We start from the raw sequence: 17852 nt of genomic DNA, 5'->3' as shown, positions 1-17852 counted from the left end.
GGGAAAACCCATTTTCTGGCAGTGTTTTCTCCTCGGTACACCCAGAGCTGTGACTGTGTGTGCCAGGGGGGTGCTGGAAAACGTGCTCACTCGGGTCCAGGAGATGCTGGTCTGATTTTGCTGATGTCTGCTCTCTAGTGTGTCAGTGGTGAGTCTGAAGGTGCTTCCCTGAGCTGGCTAACAGCAAGTGGCCTCAAACAAGAGGAGGAAACAGTTTTCAAACAGCCCCTGGTTCCCCTACGGGGGGTTGCTCACTGCCATAGCAAAGGTGCATCTGCATCTGTGCTTCCTGCTTTGATCCGAGTGCCTGGCTCAGAGCTGTGTGTGTCTAGGATGGATGGGTTGTTAGAAGCCTGAATTGTTCAAAAGTAGGTTTTGTGCTGTTAATGTTTGCATTCTAGTTTTTGGGTACCTGATTAAAGAGAAAAGTAGCATGAGTGGGAGCTTGTACCCCTGTGAATGTCACTAACACCCGTTCCCATTCCTCTGTGAACAGCCTGTGTTTTGTTCCTGCGTGGTTTGTAGTCCTCTGGATCTGTATCTGCTTTACTTGGAACAGCAAATTCTGTTTCTGTAAGGAAATTGGGAAATACCTAGGTTCAACCCTAGATTCCAGCCGGGTATATGGTGGTGTTCCCATCGGATGCGTACTTTGATATTTATTTGTAATTAAATACAATTTGTTGAAATCCTTCTGTCTCAAAATAACCATTTAAAAATGCATGTTTTTCCTCCAGGAAAGTGAGGGTGGCAGCAGGAAGTGAGGGTGGTGAATGCTTGGCATCCACCGAGGTCCACTGATACAGATCTGGGGACAATAGCATCAGTCTTTGTTTCTGTTATTATTTACTCTGTGTTCACTACCGCAGTCACTCACAGAAGTGCCTTGTCTGTGCTTCGGCCAGACTCAGACCTGGGGGAGGAGGTAAATGCTCCCTAAGGTCTTTTCATGAGTGCCAGCTCTGGGGCTTTGCATATCAAACATCATTGAACAGGTGGGAAAAGCACCGGGAAGCGTGGCACAGCTTTGGCAGAGGATGCAGCCGGCTCTGAAGCTGTAAGTATGGAGGTTGCCGAGCTGGTGATGGGAAGGGGAGCGGGGCTCAGCATCCGGCTCCCCTGAAGAGGCATTAGGGACTCTTCTGTGCCTCTCTTGCCCTCTTAGCAGTTTCTTTGCTTCCCCTGTATTTTCAGCATACCCCTGGGTATCAAGGGCAGTGGTCACTGTGTCCACAGTCTGGGTTTTTCCTCAGTATTTCAACACTTCCTGCCTATGGTGAGCCTTCCTCACTCGGGCCAGGTGTGAAGCCATGCCTTCACCCATGGGAACACAGAACGTGTCCAGCCCCCAGGTTTGGGGTTGGGGCTGAGGTGCTGGTTGACACGCAGCCTCCTTATCACTGCCTCATACAAGCTCCAGCACTGGTGGAGGGAGCACACGGGGTGAGAAAGGGGATGAAGTTGGTGCTGATACCCAGTGCTTCCACTGCTGTGCATTCCATAAGTGCTGTGTGGGCCGTGTGCTGGTGCAGGCAGCGTGTAGCTCACTTGGGAGGTCGATGTGCTCCTGGCAGGCAGCGAGGGCAGGACACCGGCTGCCCACAGGACCAAGACTTAATCCCTAAGGCTGGATAAAGGCAGAGCCTGGGTTGATGAAGTCGCGCTGTTCCTGAGCCTGCTCTGACTTTGCAGGGCCTGGAGCGCCTGGTCTGTAATGGTGAGAGCAGAGAAAGCCGCCACCGTCACCACGCTGTGCCACGGCTGCTCCAGCCCTGCATCGCTCTCGGATGCAAACAAAACCCGCGTTGCCCTGCTCTGCCCGCGCTGTGCACGGGAGCAGGCAGCGTTCGTGGCTGTGTCCCTGTCGGCTCCTGCGTGTTCCTGCTGGAGCAGTCGGAGCTGATCCAGACCCCGCCGGTGTGGACGAGTGGTTTGAATTGTCCTTTCTCAGCACCGCTCCCCTGCACTTGTCCGTGTCCCCTCTGCAGAGCCGAGGACGAGCTGGCGGGCCTGGGGCTGAGGCTCCTGGGGGTTACTCGGCCTTTCTTGCAACCTCGATGTTTAAACCTTAATGTCTTGTATTTATTCTAAAATGGCTTTCATCTGATTTCCCTCTCGGTTAACAATTTAGCTGTCAAAACCAATAACGGCGAGGATCCATCCCCGGCCGCCATCAGCTCACGTTACCGTCCTGCAATTACTCCGTGGTGGAACCGCTGCCGGGGCTTTGCCGGGGAATTATCAGGTTACTAATGAAGCCCGGGCAGAGGCGGGCGGCCAGACGCCGCGGTGGTGGGCGCGATCTGCGCTGCCGCACCCGATCCCGCCCCGCGGGGGGCTCTGGGGCCGTGGCCGGTCCCGGCAGCGTGGGGAGGCGCTGTCCCGGGGCCGGCCCGGCCGGGGCGCCCCGTCGGGGCGGGCAGTGCCCTGCGGCGGGGGAAGGAGCGGCCCGGGTCTCGTGTTCCCCCCCCCCTCCCCTCCTCGGCGGGCGGTGCCGGTGCCGCCGCCGCAGGTAGCGGGGCCCGGCGGGGCGGGCGGCCCCCGGGGCGCGGCGGGGGGGCGCCGCTTCCTGCCCGGCCCGCGGCCGCCCCCGGCGGGGGAGCGGGGCCGGCGCGGCTCCCCGCCCTTCCTGCCGCGGCCCCGGGACGCGCCGCCCGCGGGCACGGAGCGCGGCGGCGGGCGGAGCGGGGCGCGCCCGCCCCATGCACCGGAGCCATGAGGGCGGGCAGCCCCGGGGCCCGGGCCGCCGCGCCCCGGCCGGCGCCGAGGTGGGCAAGGTGAGCGCTGCCGGTGCTGCCGTCGGGGCCGGGAGCGGGGCCGGGCACCCCCGGGGAGGGCCGGTAACCGGGGCCGGGGCTGCGGCCGGGCGCTGCTCTCCAGCGCCCGAGGGGAGGATTTTCCATCCCGGCGTTTTCTGGGGCGTTTTGTGCTCGGCGCAGGGAGAGGGGGAAGAATTTCGATTTTTAATTACTACCATTAAAAAAATCAAATTTGCAATTCTTTGGGTGGCCTGATGGATTCCCTGATTGACAGCCGGAATTGACACTCTGGGTACCTCTTATCTCGGGCATTTACGGCAATTTCTAATTGCAGGTAGTTTGTGGGGTTTTTTCAGCGCTTTGGCTCGCATGGGAACCGAGCGATTACTTCAAGAGGCCCGGGTTAAGTGCAGGCAGGGGGAGAATTCAATCCACATTCAAATTGCTTCATTAAAGAGACGCAGCTTTTGTTGCAAAGGATTTAAATGGCCACTAGAAAGTTCTTATTTATTGTTTTGAGGCGGTTTATATAGGGTGCCCCGCGCTCGCCCGGCGCATGGAGCCGCAGCCTCCTTCTCCCGCTCTCTCCCGCAAGGTGATGCCGCCGGAGCCGCTGCCCAAGGGGAGCTCCCGCTGCCTCGACCCGCACGCTCGAGCCATGGTAAGCGGGGCCGGGGGCTGCGGGGGGACAGCGGGAGGATGGCGGGGACCTGCAGGGCCCTGGCTGCGGGGCGCTGCGGGATGCTCCGAGGAACACCGGGTCCCGCCTGACGGCGCCGGGGCCGCTCTTCCCGCAGTCACAGCCCGACGGGGAGCCGCTGCCCGGCTCCCTGGAGAAGGAGGACGCCCGCTCGGCGCCCAGCACGCCCTCCACGCCGTCCGTCTGCTCCCCGCCGTCCTCCTCCTCCTCCACGCCGTCGGCTGGCAAGAACGTCTGCTCTAGCTGCGGGCTGGAGATCCTCGACCGGTACCTGCTCAAGGTGAGCGGCGGCGGGGGGCGGCGGGGGGCAGCGGGTGGTGGCCCCCGGGTCTCAGCCCCCTTCTCTGCCGCAGGTGAACAACCTCATCTGGCACGTCCGCTGCCTGGAGTGCTCCGTGTGCCGCACCTCGCTGCGGCAGCAGCACAGCTGCTACATCAAGAACAAGGAGATCTTCTGCAAGATGGACTACTTCAGGTAGGGCACATGGGGTTGGGGGGGGGGGGGGGGGAGCAGCTCCGCTCTCCGGGGCGGCTCCGTGTCCTCGCCGGCTCCGGATTGCGGGGTGAAGGATCGGAGAAGCCGCCGTGCTCCCCGGAGCAGCCCGGTGGAGAGGCGTCCTCTCGGGGCATGGGGAGGAGCGGGGTTTGGGGTGCAACTGCAGCCCTTCCCGGAGGGGTTCCTCACCCCGGTTCACTGCCGGGGGCCGTTGCCCCGCACCCGGGCTGTGCGGGCCGCCCCGAGCCACGCAGGGGAACGTCCTCTGCCCCCGGGAAGGGCCGGTTGAACGGTATCGCCTCGGCTTCTGCCGGAGGGGTGAACGTGTTCCTGTCGGTCTATGGTGCTGAGCGGCTTTTGGGAAGCTCTGGCTGCCGGCGCTACCGCAAATACCGGGGTGTCAGTGGCAGGAGAGCGTTAAAGAACCGAAACGAATGCCCGCGGCCGGGCGGCTGCCGTGGGGTTCGGTGCGGACCCGCGTGCCCCGGGGAGCGCGTCCTGCCGGGGGGATGTTTCTGGCTGCGACCATCTCTTCGTTATAGACCTAAAACCACGATTTTCTCCCCCCAAAAATAGTGGCCCGACGGGATGGAGGATCCCGAGCTCCTCACTTGGGCTTAACTCAACATCAGGGCCCCCCGCTCCGGCTTTCCCCTTCCCACCAGGATGAGGGAATGCCGTTTGCCCCAGGAGGAAGGGGAATCACGGCAGGAAATGAGAATGACCCCTGCGGGGGGCTCGCAGCATCCCCCGGCCGCTGCGGAGCGGGTCGGGGCAGCCTGCGCGGACAGTGGGGCCGCGGGCAGGGAAATACCTGCGAGGTTTCGCCCATGGTTTGCATCGGGCTCCGAGTACCGGTTACCCGAGGCTCAGCTCCGGTCCCAGCCGGTCCCTGGGCTGCCGGAGCCGGGTGCGGGGCTACCGGGAGCCGAGCGGTCCCGGGGGTGCGTGGAGGTGTTATTGGTGTTGGTGGTATTTGTGTTGTTGGTGTTATTATATTTATCAGTATTTTTAAGCTTCTATTCGAGGGCGATTTCACCGAAATCTCCTTCACGCTCAGCAGAGAGGTTTAAGGAAGTCGGCGGTGCCGTTGTGCTGCTTCGGGGCACTTTCGGCGTTGTCATTGATTAATAACGGTTCCGATCTCGTTAATTTTGGTTTGTTTGGGGTTTATTCGTTGGGGATTTTTATTATTTGTAATTTTAATTTTTAACTTTTTAAGAGTGAACCTTTCCAAAGGGGGTTGTGTTTTTTAACGCAGCGGCTGGATTTACAAATTACCTTCGAGCAAATACAGCGAACAACATCTCTTAAATACAACCCCGTTCAGCGAGCGGACCCCTCCGTCCCTCCCGGGCTCTGCCCTTCGGGGAGCGGGGATGAGAACGAAAACTAAAACGAAAATCGCTGAAAACACAGCAGGACCCCCCCCTTTCCTGGGGGGCTTCTTTGAGAGGGGGTGGGCGCTCCCAGACCGCGCCTCGCACTCGCCTTTAGCACAAAAAGGAGGGGATTTCGGGCTCTGCGTTTTCTATTTTCGGTGAACGCCGAGGGCAGCGCTCGGGGCCGCTCCGTCCCCCCGCAAGCCTCCGGTCCGAGACTCTCGGCTGAGCTCTGGCCACCCCGATGCGGGGGTCGCTCCCGCTGCCCCCGAGGGCATCCCCGGTGCGGAGCCGGGAGCCGGGGTGGGTCAGGGCAGGCACCCCCCAGCTGCCCCTTGGCAAACCGGGCTCGGGGGCCGCTCACCCAGCCCCGTCCTGTGCCTGCGAGCCCCCGGCCCGCAGCTCGGTGATCCCGGACAGCCGGGACCCGGAACCTGACTCTCGAGCTGGTTCTTGCCGTGTTTATTATCCGCTGGGGATGAAGCGCGTTTGTTGCTTTACTTTACATAAAGCAAGGCAGAAAACCCATTGTAACACGTGCGGGGCTCTGGAGCCACGGCAGATGGGAAGGGGCTGAGGGATGCACTCTGCACCGAGCGCACAGCGGCTTTTATTGCACCAGCTCTAACTCCCCGAGAGTTTGGGGCTGGGGGTCTGTCAGGCGCGGCGCTGCCCATAGGCACTGCCCGACAGTGAACGGGTTCAGGCCTGGTCTGTCTGAGCTTTCCTTCCCTGCTCATGTTGGAGGCTGTATAAGTGCCGACGCGGCTCCGCGGCCTCATGTGTATTTTAAGCAAACGCTGCTGTTTCCTGTGTCTTGTCAAATAATTCTATTTGGCATCCAGGGCTCGAGGAGAACCAGATTAAAACTGGAGCTCATTGAGCAGAACACTCCGTTCCCAGGCAATGCGAGGGCTGCTCACAGCCAAGCTCCCACGGGCTCGGGTCGGGTCGCAGGGAGGCCTGGTATGATCCCGGTGTGATTCCCGCAGCACCCTGCTGTGACCCCTGGGGATCCTGCCTCCATGGGCAGCCCTTGGGCATGGGAGTCTGGAGTCACCGGCTCTGGAATGTATCCCTAGGGGACAGGGCAGCAAAGGAGCTGTGCTGCGGGTGGGCTCGGGTGGCTTCCGTCACCCCTTGCTGTCATGTCCCACTGGGTTGGTTCTGCTTGAGCATCGCTGCGGCTCAGCGTGGAGATAGACTGAGGCAACCCGCTGCCGTGGATTTGGGTCATGCCTGGAAGCCACAGCTTGACCATGCAGGCTGTGTTAGGGGCTTTCTGTAGAGTGGGCCCAAGAGGGGACAGGGATGCTCGGTGCTGTGGGTGGCCTTGGGTGTCCTTTGCCCCGTCCCTGCAGGCGGGGATGGCCAGCCGGGCCCAGGGGGCTGCGGCACATGGGTACCAGTGATGTGTGAGAGCCAGGACGCACCAGGGTGTCCTCTGCCTCTGCTCTTCCCGTGCCCCAGATGTTGCAGGCACCCCGGGCGGAGGTGGGATGAGTCTTTCCTGGTAGTGCTGTTGGCAGTTTCCACCTCCCTTTGGTGACAGCCATGGAGAGCCGGCAGCATCCGCTTACCCGACCACAGACTGTGCATGCGGGGTGTGAAACGATGGCTCCAGAGGTTGTGGATGCCTCGGCCTGTGCTGCAGCGCTGGGCTCAGAGAAAGCATCTGGCTCTGCGTCTCCTACAGCCCTGTCCCCATCCCTGCCAGAAGGGTGGCAGGAGCCATGCAGAGCCCCTGGTGCTTCATTGCCCTAAGCAGACGGAGCTCTCTGGGCTCTCACGGCCCTGCGAGCTCAGTAAACTGAGGTCTGTTTTATCTTTGAGCTGTTGTTTGCAGCGGTTTTGAGCTCGCAGGCGTATCACTCCCCATCCCTGTGCCGCTGGCAGTGTCGGTCCCTGCGGTGACGGTCTCTGTTGGGTGACAGTAGGTGCTGATGCTGGCCCTGGCTCAGCCTGGTCGCTGTCAAACCCGGTCCCTGCGGTGGGTGCTGGAGCAGATGTTGGTGCGGTGTCGGTGGTTGCCGGTGCCGCAGCCGGTGCAGCCCCGGTGCCTGTGTCTGACTGCGGAGCCTCAGCCTCCCGCTGGGCGCTGCCGGTGCCGTGGCTCTGTTGGGGATGGTGGTGTCAGCCCCAGCCTGCGCTGCTGCCCCCCAGGAGCCAGCACCAACTTGGGGATCGCAGGGGGACACCGTGCTGTGGGTCTGGGGTCACTCGGGTGGCTCCCCTTGTCCCAGCCGGTGTGTGATGGGGATGGGGACAGGTGCCCTCCCCTGCGTGGGGCCCTGTGCCTCGGTTTCCCCCCATCCGCAGTGATGCTGGGATATGCGCATCCCTGCGCTGTGTCCCCCCTCCCCGCAGCAGGCTGGGATCTGCGCGGGGAGCAGCGATTACCACGTGCTATTAGCCGGGTAAGCCTGCCCCACGGTTGATGCCGTTCAGTGAGTACGACTGTTTACATAGCACATTGTTCAAAGTAATTCAATTTACAGGAATGATCTTTGCTTCTAAATAAAAAATTAATACAGTTCTTTTGTTTGTGCGTTTATATAAACGAGCTGGCACAAAGTCAGTTTGCAGCGTTCCCATCTGAAGTAAATTAGTGAAGTCTCTTAGCTAAGTCTCTGTATAATTTCAGCACGAGAAATGTCCTCTCTAAAGCAGCCCTTTTATTTTCTTGTTAACATGTTTTCCCCCTGGTCAGCTATGGTCAGGCTGAAACATTCAAACCTTTCTTTTCCTCCCAAATAGTTTTGCCATTACTAATTCCAGCCCAGGACTTTCTGCATCTTGCTGAGCCCAGGGCGGGCGGCAGCTCTGCGGCGTGGGGCCGGGCATGGGCAGCGTGTGTCGGGCTGACCTGGGCCCCTCCATCGCCCATCTGCAGTGATTGGAATGAAGGGTTTGCCGTGTGGGGGTCTCCTGGTGCGTTTGTCTTGGGGGTTTGTGCTGGTGCTGAGGATGCTGGAGCTGCTCAGGCAGAGCTCCCAATGAGCGGTGCCAGCAGTGACTGCACTGGAGGTGTGTGGGGAAGGCAGGGTTGTGATCAGGGCTGTATCAGAGCTCTGCGGTGTTGGAGATGCTCGCTTCTCCCCTGCTGCTCTCGCTGCTGCTCATCACAGTGATTTCTTTAAGCAGCGGTAACACTGAAATACAGAAGCCAAACCAAAGCCGTGCCTGACCCTGCCTGTGCCACAGGCATCATGTCCTGGCTGGGCTGGGGTGCAGGGCCATGGGGGCCCCATTGTCCCCATGAATTATCCTGGCAGAAATGGTGGGGTTTGAATGCCCAATGCAGGGATCCTGGCCTCTTGCTGCCTCTTCCCAGCGTAAGTCGCCTAAGCGCGATCATCATCCTCTCGCCGTGGGGAGACCTCTTGGTAGGAGGAAGAAGCAAATGCCTGGGCCCGTACGTGTGAGGAGCACACACATGTTTTGATTTATGGCAATGGGAGAGCCCCTGCTCTGACACAATTTCCATCGAGTCTTACACTGGCTGTTATCGAAATAGAAAGCCCACGGGTTTGGAGGCTGATTCATGGCGGTCCGTGCGTCACCTCGGCCCCTCCGCTGAGGCTGCAGGGAGTCACGTACCGCTGCCTGCACCGCTGCCTGCACCGCGGGGCAATGGCACTGGTGGGGTGGTTTGGCTGCAGCGCTTTTCCCTGCATGGGTGTTGTGAATGGAGCGAGTGATGGGCCCTCGCCCTGCCTTGCCATCACCTCTGCCTGCTCTCACCCATCCTCTTCTCCTCCTGTAGCCGGTTTGGTACCAAGTGCGCCCGCTGCGGCAGGCAGATCTACGCCAGCGACTGGGTGCGGCGAGCGCGGGGCAACGCCTACCACCTCGCCTGCTTCGCCTGCTTCTCCTGCAAGCGCCAGCTCTCCACCGGCGAGGAGTTCGGCTTGGTGGAGGAGAAGGTGCTGTGCCGGATCCACTACGACACCATGATCGAGAACCTCAAGCGAGCGGCGGAGAACGGTATGCAGCCCCGACGCCGCGGTCGTGGCCTCACCCCCGTCACGGTGTGCCAAGTTGGTCCTGTTGTCACCAGAACAGGGTGATGGGGAGCGCTGGGGGGGATTGGGTGTGAGGCCCTGGGCTGGCAGGATGCTCATGCGTTGGCAGCACTCACAGAATATTTAGGGTTGGAAAGGACTTTAAGATCATCTAGTTCCAATCCCTGTGGCTCGTGGCAGACCCGTGTCCACAGGCAATGCCGGGGACAAACCCTGCAGCCCAGCGTGCAGTGCGTGGGGAGGCCACTGGGGTTTGGAGGCTGTGAGTCATAAATGTAGAAGGTGGGAAAGCTGGCCATGGGACAGAACCTTCCCATCATTTTCCACCGCCCTGCCCGCCCAGGGATGTGCTGCTCCCAGCCGGACCTCGCCGTTTGCTGCTGTCCCTGCTGCCAGCCTCTGCTTTCCCAATCCAACCAGTGACATCGAGCTCGTGCAGTGCTGCAGCTCCCATCGCCTTGAGCCCCCATCCTCCTGCATGGCAGCAGCCACAGGGGGATGCTCAGACCAGTGGGGCTGCTTCAATGTGGTGCACAGAGAGGCCGGGCAGTGCTGGGTGCTGTCCTGCACTGAGAGTGCCTGAGATGCGTTCGTATGGCAGCGGCTGCAGCTCAGGGGAGCTGGATGCTGTTGGAGCTTGGCCGTGCTGGAGAAGGGGGGAGCCAGGCTGAGTGCTGCCCATGGTCTGGGGCTGAGGCTGGGTTTATCACCCCTATGGGAGCAGTGGCTGCTGCGGATGTGAGGCTGTTTGCACGTGGGTGCTGCACTGGGTGAGAGCAGGGTGCCAAGGATGCTGTGCAGCCTCAGAGTCAATGAGGGAAGTGCCCAAGGCCACCTTCTTACAGGCCCCTATGCCCGGGACTCTTCTGGGGCATCACCCTTGGTCAGGAGCAGGACTCCAGCCCTCTGTGCTTGGTGGGCACAGGGAGGCAAACACCATGTCCTGGCCCATGTGGAAACCATTAATCAACCTGACATGGAAATAATGTGTTTCTGTTTACAGTGTTTGAGTAAGAGGATAAAAACAGAGTGCCCGCTTGGGCTGCGAGGGTCCCGGCTCGGGATGGGGCTCACAGCCTGTTGGTCCATATGGTCGGCTGCTGTGGAGGCACGAGTGAGGCGGTGGGGAGCAAGGATGGAGGGGGAAAGGGTGCATGGCCTGGAGGAGCAGGCTGGTGCAAGGTCACAGGGACTGGTGCTGGGGGGTCCTGCAGGGCTCCTAACCCAGTCAGGAGCTGGGGCAGTGGAGTTGGTGCTGCTCATAAGGACCTGCTGGTGTGGGCTGAGTCCCAGCGGTGTCAGAGAGTGCTGGGGCATGTGGTGAGCGTCCTGCATCCAAGTGTCCCCTGGTTTTGAGAAGTGAATGGGATTGCTTTGGAGAGCTGCAGTTGCTGCGGAGTTGGAGGGCCATGCTCCCCCCCTCTAGTAATTACCCAGCAATTTCTTCTGCACATGAGGTTTTACATACAAGAAAAATAAACAGATGTTGCTGAAGTCAGAGTCCCATTCATCATCCGAAAAGAACAAGTCAAACTATATGAGAAAGTCCTTCAACTCAAGCCAAGACAATCACAGCCTGGTCCAGCTTGCAGGGCGAGCGCCGGGTTGTGCAGGCGCATCCTGGGAGCGGGGTGAGCGCCAGCCCTGCTCAGGCATCCTCCCTCATCCATCCCTCATCGGTGCTGCACTGCGCTGCCGATGGCCGGGCAGGGCACCACAGGGGCTGCACAGGGACCCCAGCGAGGATCCCTGCAGGCTCCGTAGCTCTGTGACATGGCTGGGCTCATCCTGATGCCATGTTTAGCAACTGCATGGACAGCGTTTCCCTGGTGTGTCCCCGTTGGTGTGGTTGCTGTTCAGAGCTTGGGCACCCCAAGGCCATGGGGATGGTGCTGCTCCTGTTCTGGGTCCCAGGAGGAGGAGGAGGTCAGAGTGCTGTGAGGATTTGGGGCTGGGGGAAGGAGTGAAATTGTGTCTGAGCAAATGAAATGACTGATGAAGGGCAGCGTATTCAGGGGAAGATGGGGTCACAGGGAGCAGTGTGGGGCAGAAATGAAGGATGTTGGTGAGCAGGGGCAGGGTCCATTTCAAGCCAAGTGGTGTGGCCAGATCAGGGCCAGAAGGACATCAGTGCTTTCCATCACACACCACGGTGACACCCATCTTCCTGCTGCTGTTTCCCCATCCCTCATTCCCCACTGCCTCATTTCCCTTAGTTCAACAGTGAACTGTTCAGGGCTCCTGGTGTCTCCTTCCTGGTGCATGGAGGGGCTCAGCGACCCTGGCAGCTCACAAGCGGTGGCTCCAGCTCTGCTCTTTCGGCTCCTGCTTGCAGCAAGGGATGCGGTGGGTGCCCTATGCTGCTATGCCAGGCTGTTGTCCCCTGCTCAGGCGGCCATTGCACACAGGGGCAGGTGGTGAGCAGGGCAGTGCCTGGCCTACAGCACCCGGGGGGCTTCTCTCTCGTAGGCAATGGGATCACGCTGGAGGGGGCTGTGCCCTCGGAGCAGGACAGCCAGCCGAAGCCAGCCAAGAGGGCTCGCACCTCCTTCACCGCCGAGCAGCTGCAGGTAGTGGGGCTGGGCCGGGGTGGGGGGGGGGGGTTGGAGGGGCTGCGGCTCCCTGGCCACATCCTGACCCCCTTTTCCCTCCCCTCCGCAGGTCATGCAGGCACAGTTCGCTCAGGACAACAACCCCGATGCACAGACGCTGCAGAAGCTGGCAGACATGACGGGGCTCAGTCGGAGAGTCATTCAGGTGAGGGGCAGGCACCATTGGTTGAGCAGCCCCGAGCAGGGCAAGGGAAGGGGCAGAGGAGGTGCACCAAGAGGCTGGTATTAACAGAACTCATACCCCTGGAGCCCCTCGCTCCCGCACATCAACCCGGGGACTTGCAGCATCCAGCAGCTTCGTGCTGGCTTCACTGTCTCCTATAGCAATAGCAGCACCATCCTTCCCCTGTCTCACTTGTGGGTTTTCTATTTGGTTTTCCCTCTTACGATGCAATGGGTAAACCCAACCATACAACCCCAGCCAGTCCCAGTAAACTGCCTGGTGGGAAAGCTGCTGTTAGCACGTGGTCCTGGAGCTCTGTGCTCTGCCCTGGCAGTGCGGGTGCCTCCCCACCTTCAGCAGCCATCCCAGCGTGAGCAGGCAAAGCCGGCTCACTTTGGGAAGCATTGGGATTTACTCAAAGGAAAGAAGGGACATGGTGGCAGGGAAGTCCCAGCACTTGTGCTGCTTGGGAGGGGAGGGAAAGCTGTGCCATAGGGACTGAGAGAATTCCCCCTCTGCAGCTCCCCGCTCCCTGCCTCCGTACGCAGTCCCTCTTTGCCCCTTGGTGACACTCATACCCTCCACTTTAACGTTCTGCTGATGCACTTTCTGCATACAATAAACCACAAGTGATTGAAGTAAACCTGGAGCTTTCATCCAGGATTGTTTTGCCAGCGACACAGTTCAGTTCCATGTGTGAAAACCTGGCTGGGGGCTCAGCGATCGAGGTTCTTGGTCAGGCTGCGGACGAAGCCGGCTGCACGCTGGGCTCTTTCTGATGTGGCTATTTTCTAAAGGCACTTTCAACAGGAAACCATTTGTCAAACGCTCACGACTGTTTCCTTCTCTGTGGTCCGGCGTGCTCGGCCTCAGAGAGCTGAGCTCAGCCATGGGGAAGGTTTTCACTTCATCTAGCTTTAAGAGAGTCAAGCATAAGAACGAAATCACTGCATTAGCATTGGAAAACCCACCCCCTCCATGCGTGTTTTAACTTAGGATGTAATCCCCTAAATATTCCTTTAATTAAAAGCAGTGAGATATGGTCAGAGGGTTCATACCTGCTGCTCATATGGACTAGGGCTCTACCCTACCACAGTACCCTCCTTTCTCGGCTTTAATATTCTGCTGATGTAGTTTTTGAATACAAGAAAGCACAAGCGATTAAAGCAGTATTGTTTTCATCATCCCTAAAGCCACAGGTTCTCCTATTCAGTTTTGTCTCCCCTGTCCTTGCTAATGCTCAGACACCTCCCAGGTAATCTCAGCCCTGCTTTTAGGGCAGGCTGGGGATGAAGGTTAGAATCTAAGTAGGACTTTGAAAGGCTCTCCCATCGTTTGCAGATGAAGCTTTCTGTGTGCAGGGTGCTGTTACCCAGGGCTTTCACGTCCCTTTGAGCTCAAGGAAGGGAACAGTGTGATCATGAATGTGAGTTCCTGCATCACCTGGTCAGGGTGTTTCATTCAGTGACAAGCTTGAAAGTTTTAATTACCCTAATAAAGAACAGTCTTGGTTTTGACCAAGGCAAATCAATAGTAGAGATGCCACATCAGGCATCCTAATGTCTGTACTGTTGTGAGACAAATCTCTTGCTCTAAAGAGTGTAAAACAAAGCTATGGAAGCTGGTGGAGCGCTGGTGAGGTATTTCAGTGTGCAGATATCTAGGTTTGAATCCTTCTTTCTTTTAATACTTGGAAGAGACACCCATCATGGGTCTTGGTGAAGGACCAACACGCTTCAACCCAATTCCCTCTCCACCGACACATCCTTTGCTGCTTTTTGTTCCAGGTTTGGTTTCAAAACTGCAGAGCCCGCCATAAAAAACACACCCCGCAGCACACGGTGCCGCCCTCGGGGCCCCCCCCGTCCCGCATCCCTTCCTCGCTCTCTGATGACATTCACTACTCGCCCTTCAGCAGCCCGGAGCGGGCCCGCATGGTGACGCTGCACGGATACATAGAAAGTAAGAGCCAGCAATGGCAGCGGGTGCCTGGTGGGGTGGCAGGGCGGGGGAATGGCACCGCAGCACAGAGCGCTGTCAAACCCACCCTGGTGCTGCGGGTGCGTGGCTGGCGCATGAGCTGCTGCTCCTCGTGCTCTGGTGATCTGCGTCTTTGGGGGTTTCTGGAGGGCTGTTAACCAGGAAGCCCCAGATGAGAGGAGGAGGAGGGCAGAGGGGCTGCTGCAGCCTCTTTCCTTCCGTACCTCATCCCCAGGAAAGTCACTGCCCGGGTTTTACCTGCCTGGTCCGCAGCCCTCCTCGTGTTTTCTTTGTCATGGAGAAGAGATGTGAATGGGCCCTGTTGAGCTCGGTGGTCAAGTGGTCTCCTTCCTGCTCACAAGATCAGAGTTGCTTTTCCTAACGGTTGCTAAGCGCCAGTGCATCATTTGTGAGTGGTGGGCAGCTTTGGTCATGCCTGAATGGAGGTTTTGGCTCCATGAGGCTTTTCCCTTCCCTTGCCCATGTGAGCTGTAGTAAAACATGGCTCCTGCTGCCTCTCTGCCTGATCCACTGGGTACCTCTCCTTCCACGCGTGTCCCAAGCTGCTTCCCATGTGGGAGCCTGACCGTGCCGGTTGCAGGGTGTGTGTTGTTTGTAGTAACAGAGGCTGAAGCCTCTTCTCATCCACAGGTCAGGTACAGTGTGGACAAGTGCACTGTAGACTCCCCTACACTGCTCCACCAGTGCACCTCAAAGCAGACATGGAAGGACCACTATCTAATAGGGGTGAGAAGGTAATTGTAGTCCCTGTTTCAGGCTTTGGGGCCAAACCTCCACTGTAGCAAAGATTTTTGTGTACCATCATTGCCACTGCTGTCTCTTGTCAGCATCACTGCTTCTCCATGATCTCTGGCAGCTGCTGCCCACTCATGTGTCTTTCCTTAATTTTGGTGGCCCTAGATTGATGTACCAACTGTCGGTCAAAACGGCATCACTTTGTTCTTCACTAAATACCCCTCGTTGTTGTGATGTGCTGGGGTTCTGTGCCTGCATTCACGGAAGGCTTTGGCATCTTCCTACCTAAACTCTCTCTCTGATTTTCCATGAGTTAATGGAAAAGATTCATTTCTTGGGGATTCCAGTATTGCTTAAAAAAAAGAACAACTGGCTCTTACAATACCTGAAGTAGGAATGTTATTTCACAAGGCCTGGCCAGGAAACAATATTCATAGACTCATGGACTCATATTGCATGTTGATCTGTTCTGTTCAGCACTTCAAGCATCTGTCTGGTCTAACGCAGCTTATTTGGGGGCAAGACTTCTGAAACATGCTTTAGGCTCATAAGACTTGATTTGTGATTCTAGTTCAAGTGACTTCATTTTGAGGAAACACTAAACCTTTGGCAGCTCTTACTGGTTTTAGCTTTTGTCTTTACTGTTCGAAGTTCGCAGCATCTCTCTTTTCAAATCTCTTTTCAGTGCAGCAATGGGTTTTTGATCTCTGTGTTGATAAGCACAAGCAGGGGCACAGCAAAGGTACTTTTTCAGTCTAAATGCTACCATTTAGTCATGATAACCTGCACAGCGAGCTGGAGGGTTTGCAGGAAAACCATGATACTGTCCTGTCATTCAGAGAAACTTCCTGCAGCAAGGAGCTCCTGTGACTTAAATACAATCACTTGCTCACAACTGTTGCAAAACTGGGTTCTTGGGACATGGAGCTGCCCCTAACCAGCTCCTTTTCCAAACGATCAATCCCTTGCATGTTGAATTCTTGAAACCTGGAGCAGCCTTTTTCCACATCCAATGTTTTTTAAAAGCAATGATAGCTGAGATCCTGGGAAAACACATGTAAATGCAAAGACTCTCTTTCCCCCTGCACATAGGGCATCTCCCTCCTCCTCTCCTCGAGGAGTACCCAGTGCAGTGGCTATGGGAGAACTATGTAGTGACCAGCTCTTCCCCTGACTGATAGTGAGGACAGACTCTGTATGTGCAGGGCAGTGAGGCGTAGTGGTTTAAGGGAAGCTTGTGTTGATCAGCAAGGGAGGTGGATAGAGCAAGGACTGTTGTAATGGCCTTCACCTTTCTTGGTAGCTGCTGTATCACAGAACGAAGACATCAAATCCAGTTTACAGCGTGTTGCACAGGCTGAGATGGTTTCACAGCTACAGCTGTGCCCGAGGTGCACTGTTCTCTTAGGGTTTGTGCTGCCATAGTCCCGTTCCTCCCGCCTGGGCTCCTTGGCTGCTGTGCCTGCCTTCCCCAGCCAGCTCCGTTCCATGGGCAGGGCTGGCGGATCCCGGGCAGACAGTGGCTCCAGAGAGGGTTTTTCCATGAGGAAGCGGCTGCTGCAGTGGAGCGCGTCTGTCCTGTTGGTCGCTGAGAGCACATTTCCATGGCGAGGGCTGTCTGTCTGTGTCTGAAAGCAGCTAACGCTCGGTTCACGTTTCTCCCACTAGGTCATCCTCTTTCAGTACTGACTGCGCGAACTCTTCCTCATCTGCCCATGGCGCTACCAGCACCACTGCCCCTCAGCCGCTGAAACCCAGCGTCCAGCCCAAGGCAACTGTTATCAGTCATGCAGGAGAAACTCAGACCCAGCATTCTCGGTTCTTGCCATTGACCAGCACCTAACATCCACTATTATTTCTCCAGCGCCACTCTGTGTATGTGTGTGTTGAGTGCAGAGTTCCATTTTTCACTTGTTTCTTGTGGACTTGTAGAATGACCGTGAGTCTCTCCAAGGCAATGCCAGACACAGTCAGAAGTAGTGACTCTACTGTGCTTGCAACTCTTGCTCCCAAACCCATGGGAATACGAACAAACCAGAACATGCTGAGTCTCGGGGAGGGGGTCGATGATCACCTCTTGAACATAAAGGAAGGAGGAATTTACGTGGTTTGGCCTGATTCTCGTTTTGCACCAGTGAAGCGCTGTCGGTTCCCGGACGTCCCTCCCGATTTCCACTTGCATGTGTGAAATCTGAAATGAGCTTTTTGGCTCAGCAACGTGATATATACACAGATCTTCCTGAGCCAAACTCGCAGGTAGCTGAGACTCCACTAAGTGGAAAACGTTGATGCCAGCTGGAAATAGGCAGTTTTTTCTTCCTCCTCAAAGTGCTTTAGAATCACTTGTCCTTTGATCACTCTAAGGTAAGTAAATCTTAGTGGGTTTTCCCCCCCGTTTTATAGGAGGGGAAACCAAGGTGTCCTAAACTGGGAAGAACCGTGGGGGTTGGCGGCAGAGCCAGGTTGAACACCCTGAAGTTTTTGATTGCTGACTTGTTCTTAGAACACTGAGTATCTCTCTCCTTCTCCTCTCCGAGCCATCTGCCAAATCTTGTTTTTTTACTCTTGTTCTTCATTAACAAGCTACTTTAATTCCTTGAAGTCACGTTGGATCACAAATGGGTGGTTGCAGAATGTACCTACACAAACCCCTCAGACACTCCATACGCTGGGAGTGGGAAATCCTCAATGGAAGCTGGTTGTGAAGGCCTAGAAATGTTCTGCCCTGGTGCGGACCCAAGTTCAGTCGGTGGGAACCGTGGGGTAGAAATGGGAGATTGGTTAAAAGGCAAAACCCTCGGCAAAGCCAGCAGGAAGAGTCCTAGCTGAGTGGACATATTCCTTTGTCTGGCAGCATCGTTTCCATTCCCTCTGCCCTCCTGTTAATTCCCCATTGCTGGAATATGGCTGTTGCTGCTGCCAAGTCCTTGGAGGAAGGCGCAGCCCGGGAGGACTGCTGCTGGCGGGGCAGGCACCGCA

The 17852-nt window shown here is 57.4% G+C and overlaps 1 protein-coding gene across 6 annotated transcripts; it reads left to right on the top strand.

Annotated features, from left to right (window-relative positions):
* The first annotated feature begins 2679 nt into the window (after positions 1 to 2679).
* LHX6 (LIM homeobox 6) lies at positions 2680 to 17703 on the top strand. 6 transcript variants are annotated; one of them, XM_061476845.1, is made up of 10 exons: positions 2680 to 2777; positions 3280 to 3420; positions 3557 to 3739; positions 3813 to 3934; positions 9104 to 9324; positions 11832 to 11932; positions 12024 to 12119; positions 13925 to 14099; positions 14769 to 14864; positions 16542 to 17703. In XM_061476845.1, the coding sequence occupies exons 1-10, from the start codon at positions 2703 to 2705 to the stop codon at positions 16622 to 16624; spliced, it is 1293 nt and encodes a 430-aa protein (XP_061332829.1). In that variant the 5' UTR covers positions 2680 to 2702; the 3' UTR covers positions 16625 to 17703. The 6 variants fall into 6 exon arrangements, with proteins under 6 accessions (XP_061332829.1, XP_061332832.1, XP_061332831.1 ...); XM_061476847.1 differs by having other exon boundaries at positions 2681 to 2777; positions 3355 to 3420; XM_061476846.1 differs by having other exon boundaries at positions 2687 to 2777; positions 14769 to 14872.
* The last annotated feature ends 149 nt before the right edge of the window (positions 17704 to 17852 follow it).

This window comes from Pezoporus flaviventris, unplaced genomic scaffold (assembly GCF_033815535.1).
Source record: "Pezoporus flaviventris isolate CSIRO_AGI_PZ_B2104156 unplaced genomic scaffold, CSIRO_AGI_Pfla_v1 ptg000097l, whole genome shotgun sequence".
NCBI classification, from domain to species: domain Eukaryota; kingdom Metazoa; phylum Chordata; class Aves; order Psittaciformes; family Psittacidae; genus Pezoporus; species Pezoporus flaviventris.
Note: the sequence above shows the minus strand (reverse complement) of the source record. Positions and strands in the feature narration are given on the sequence as shown.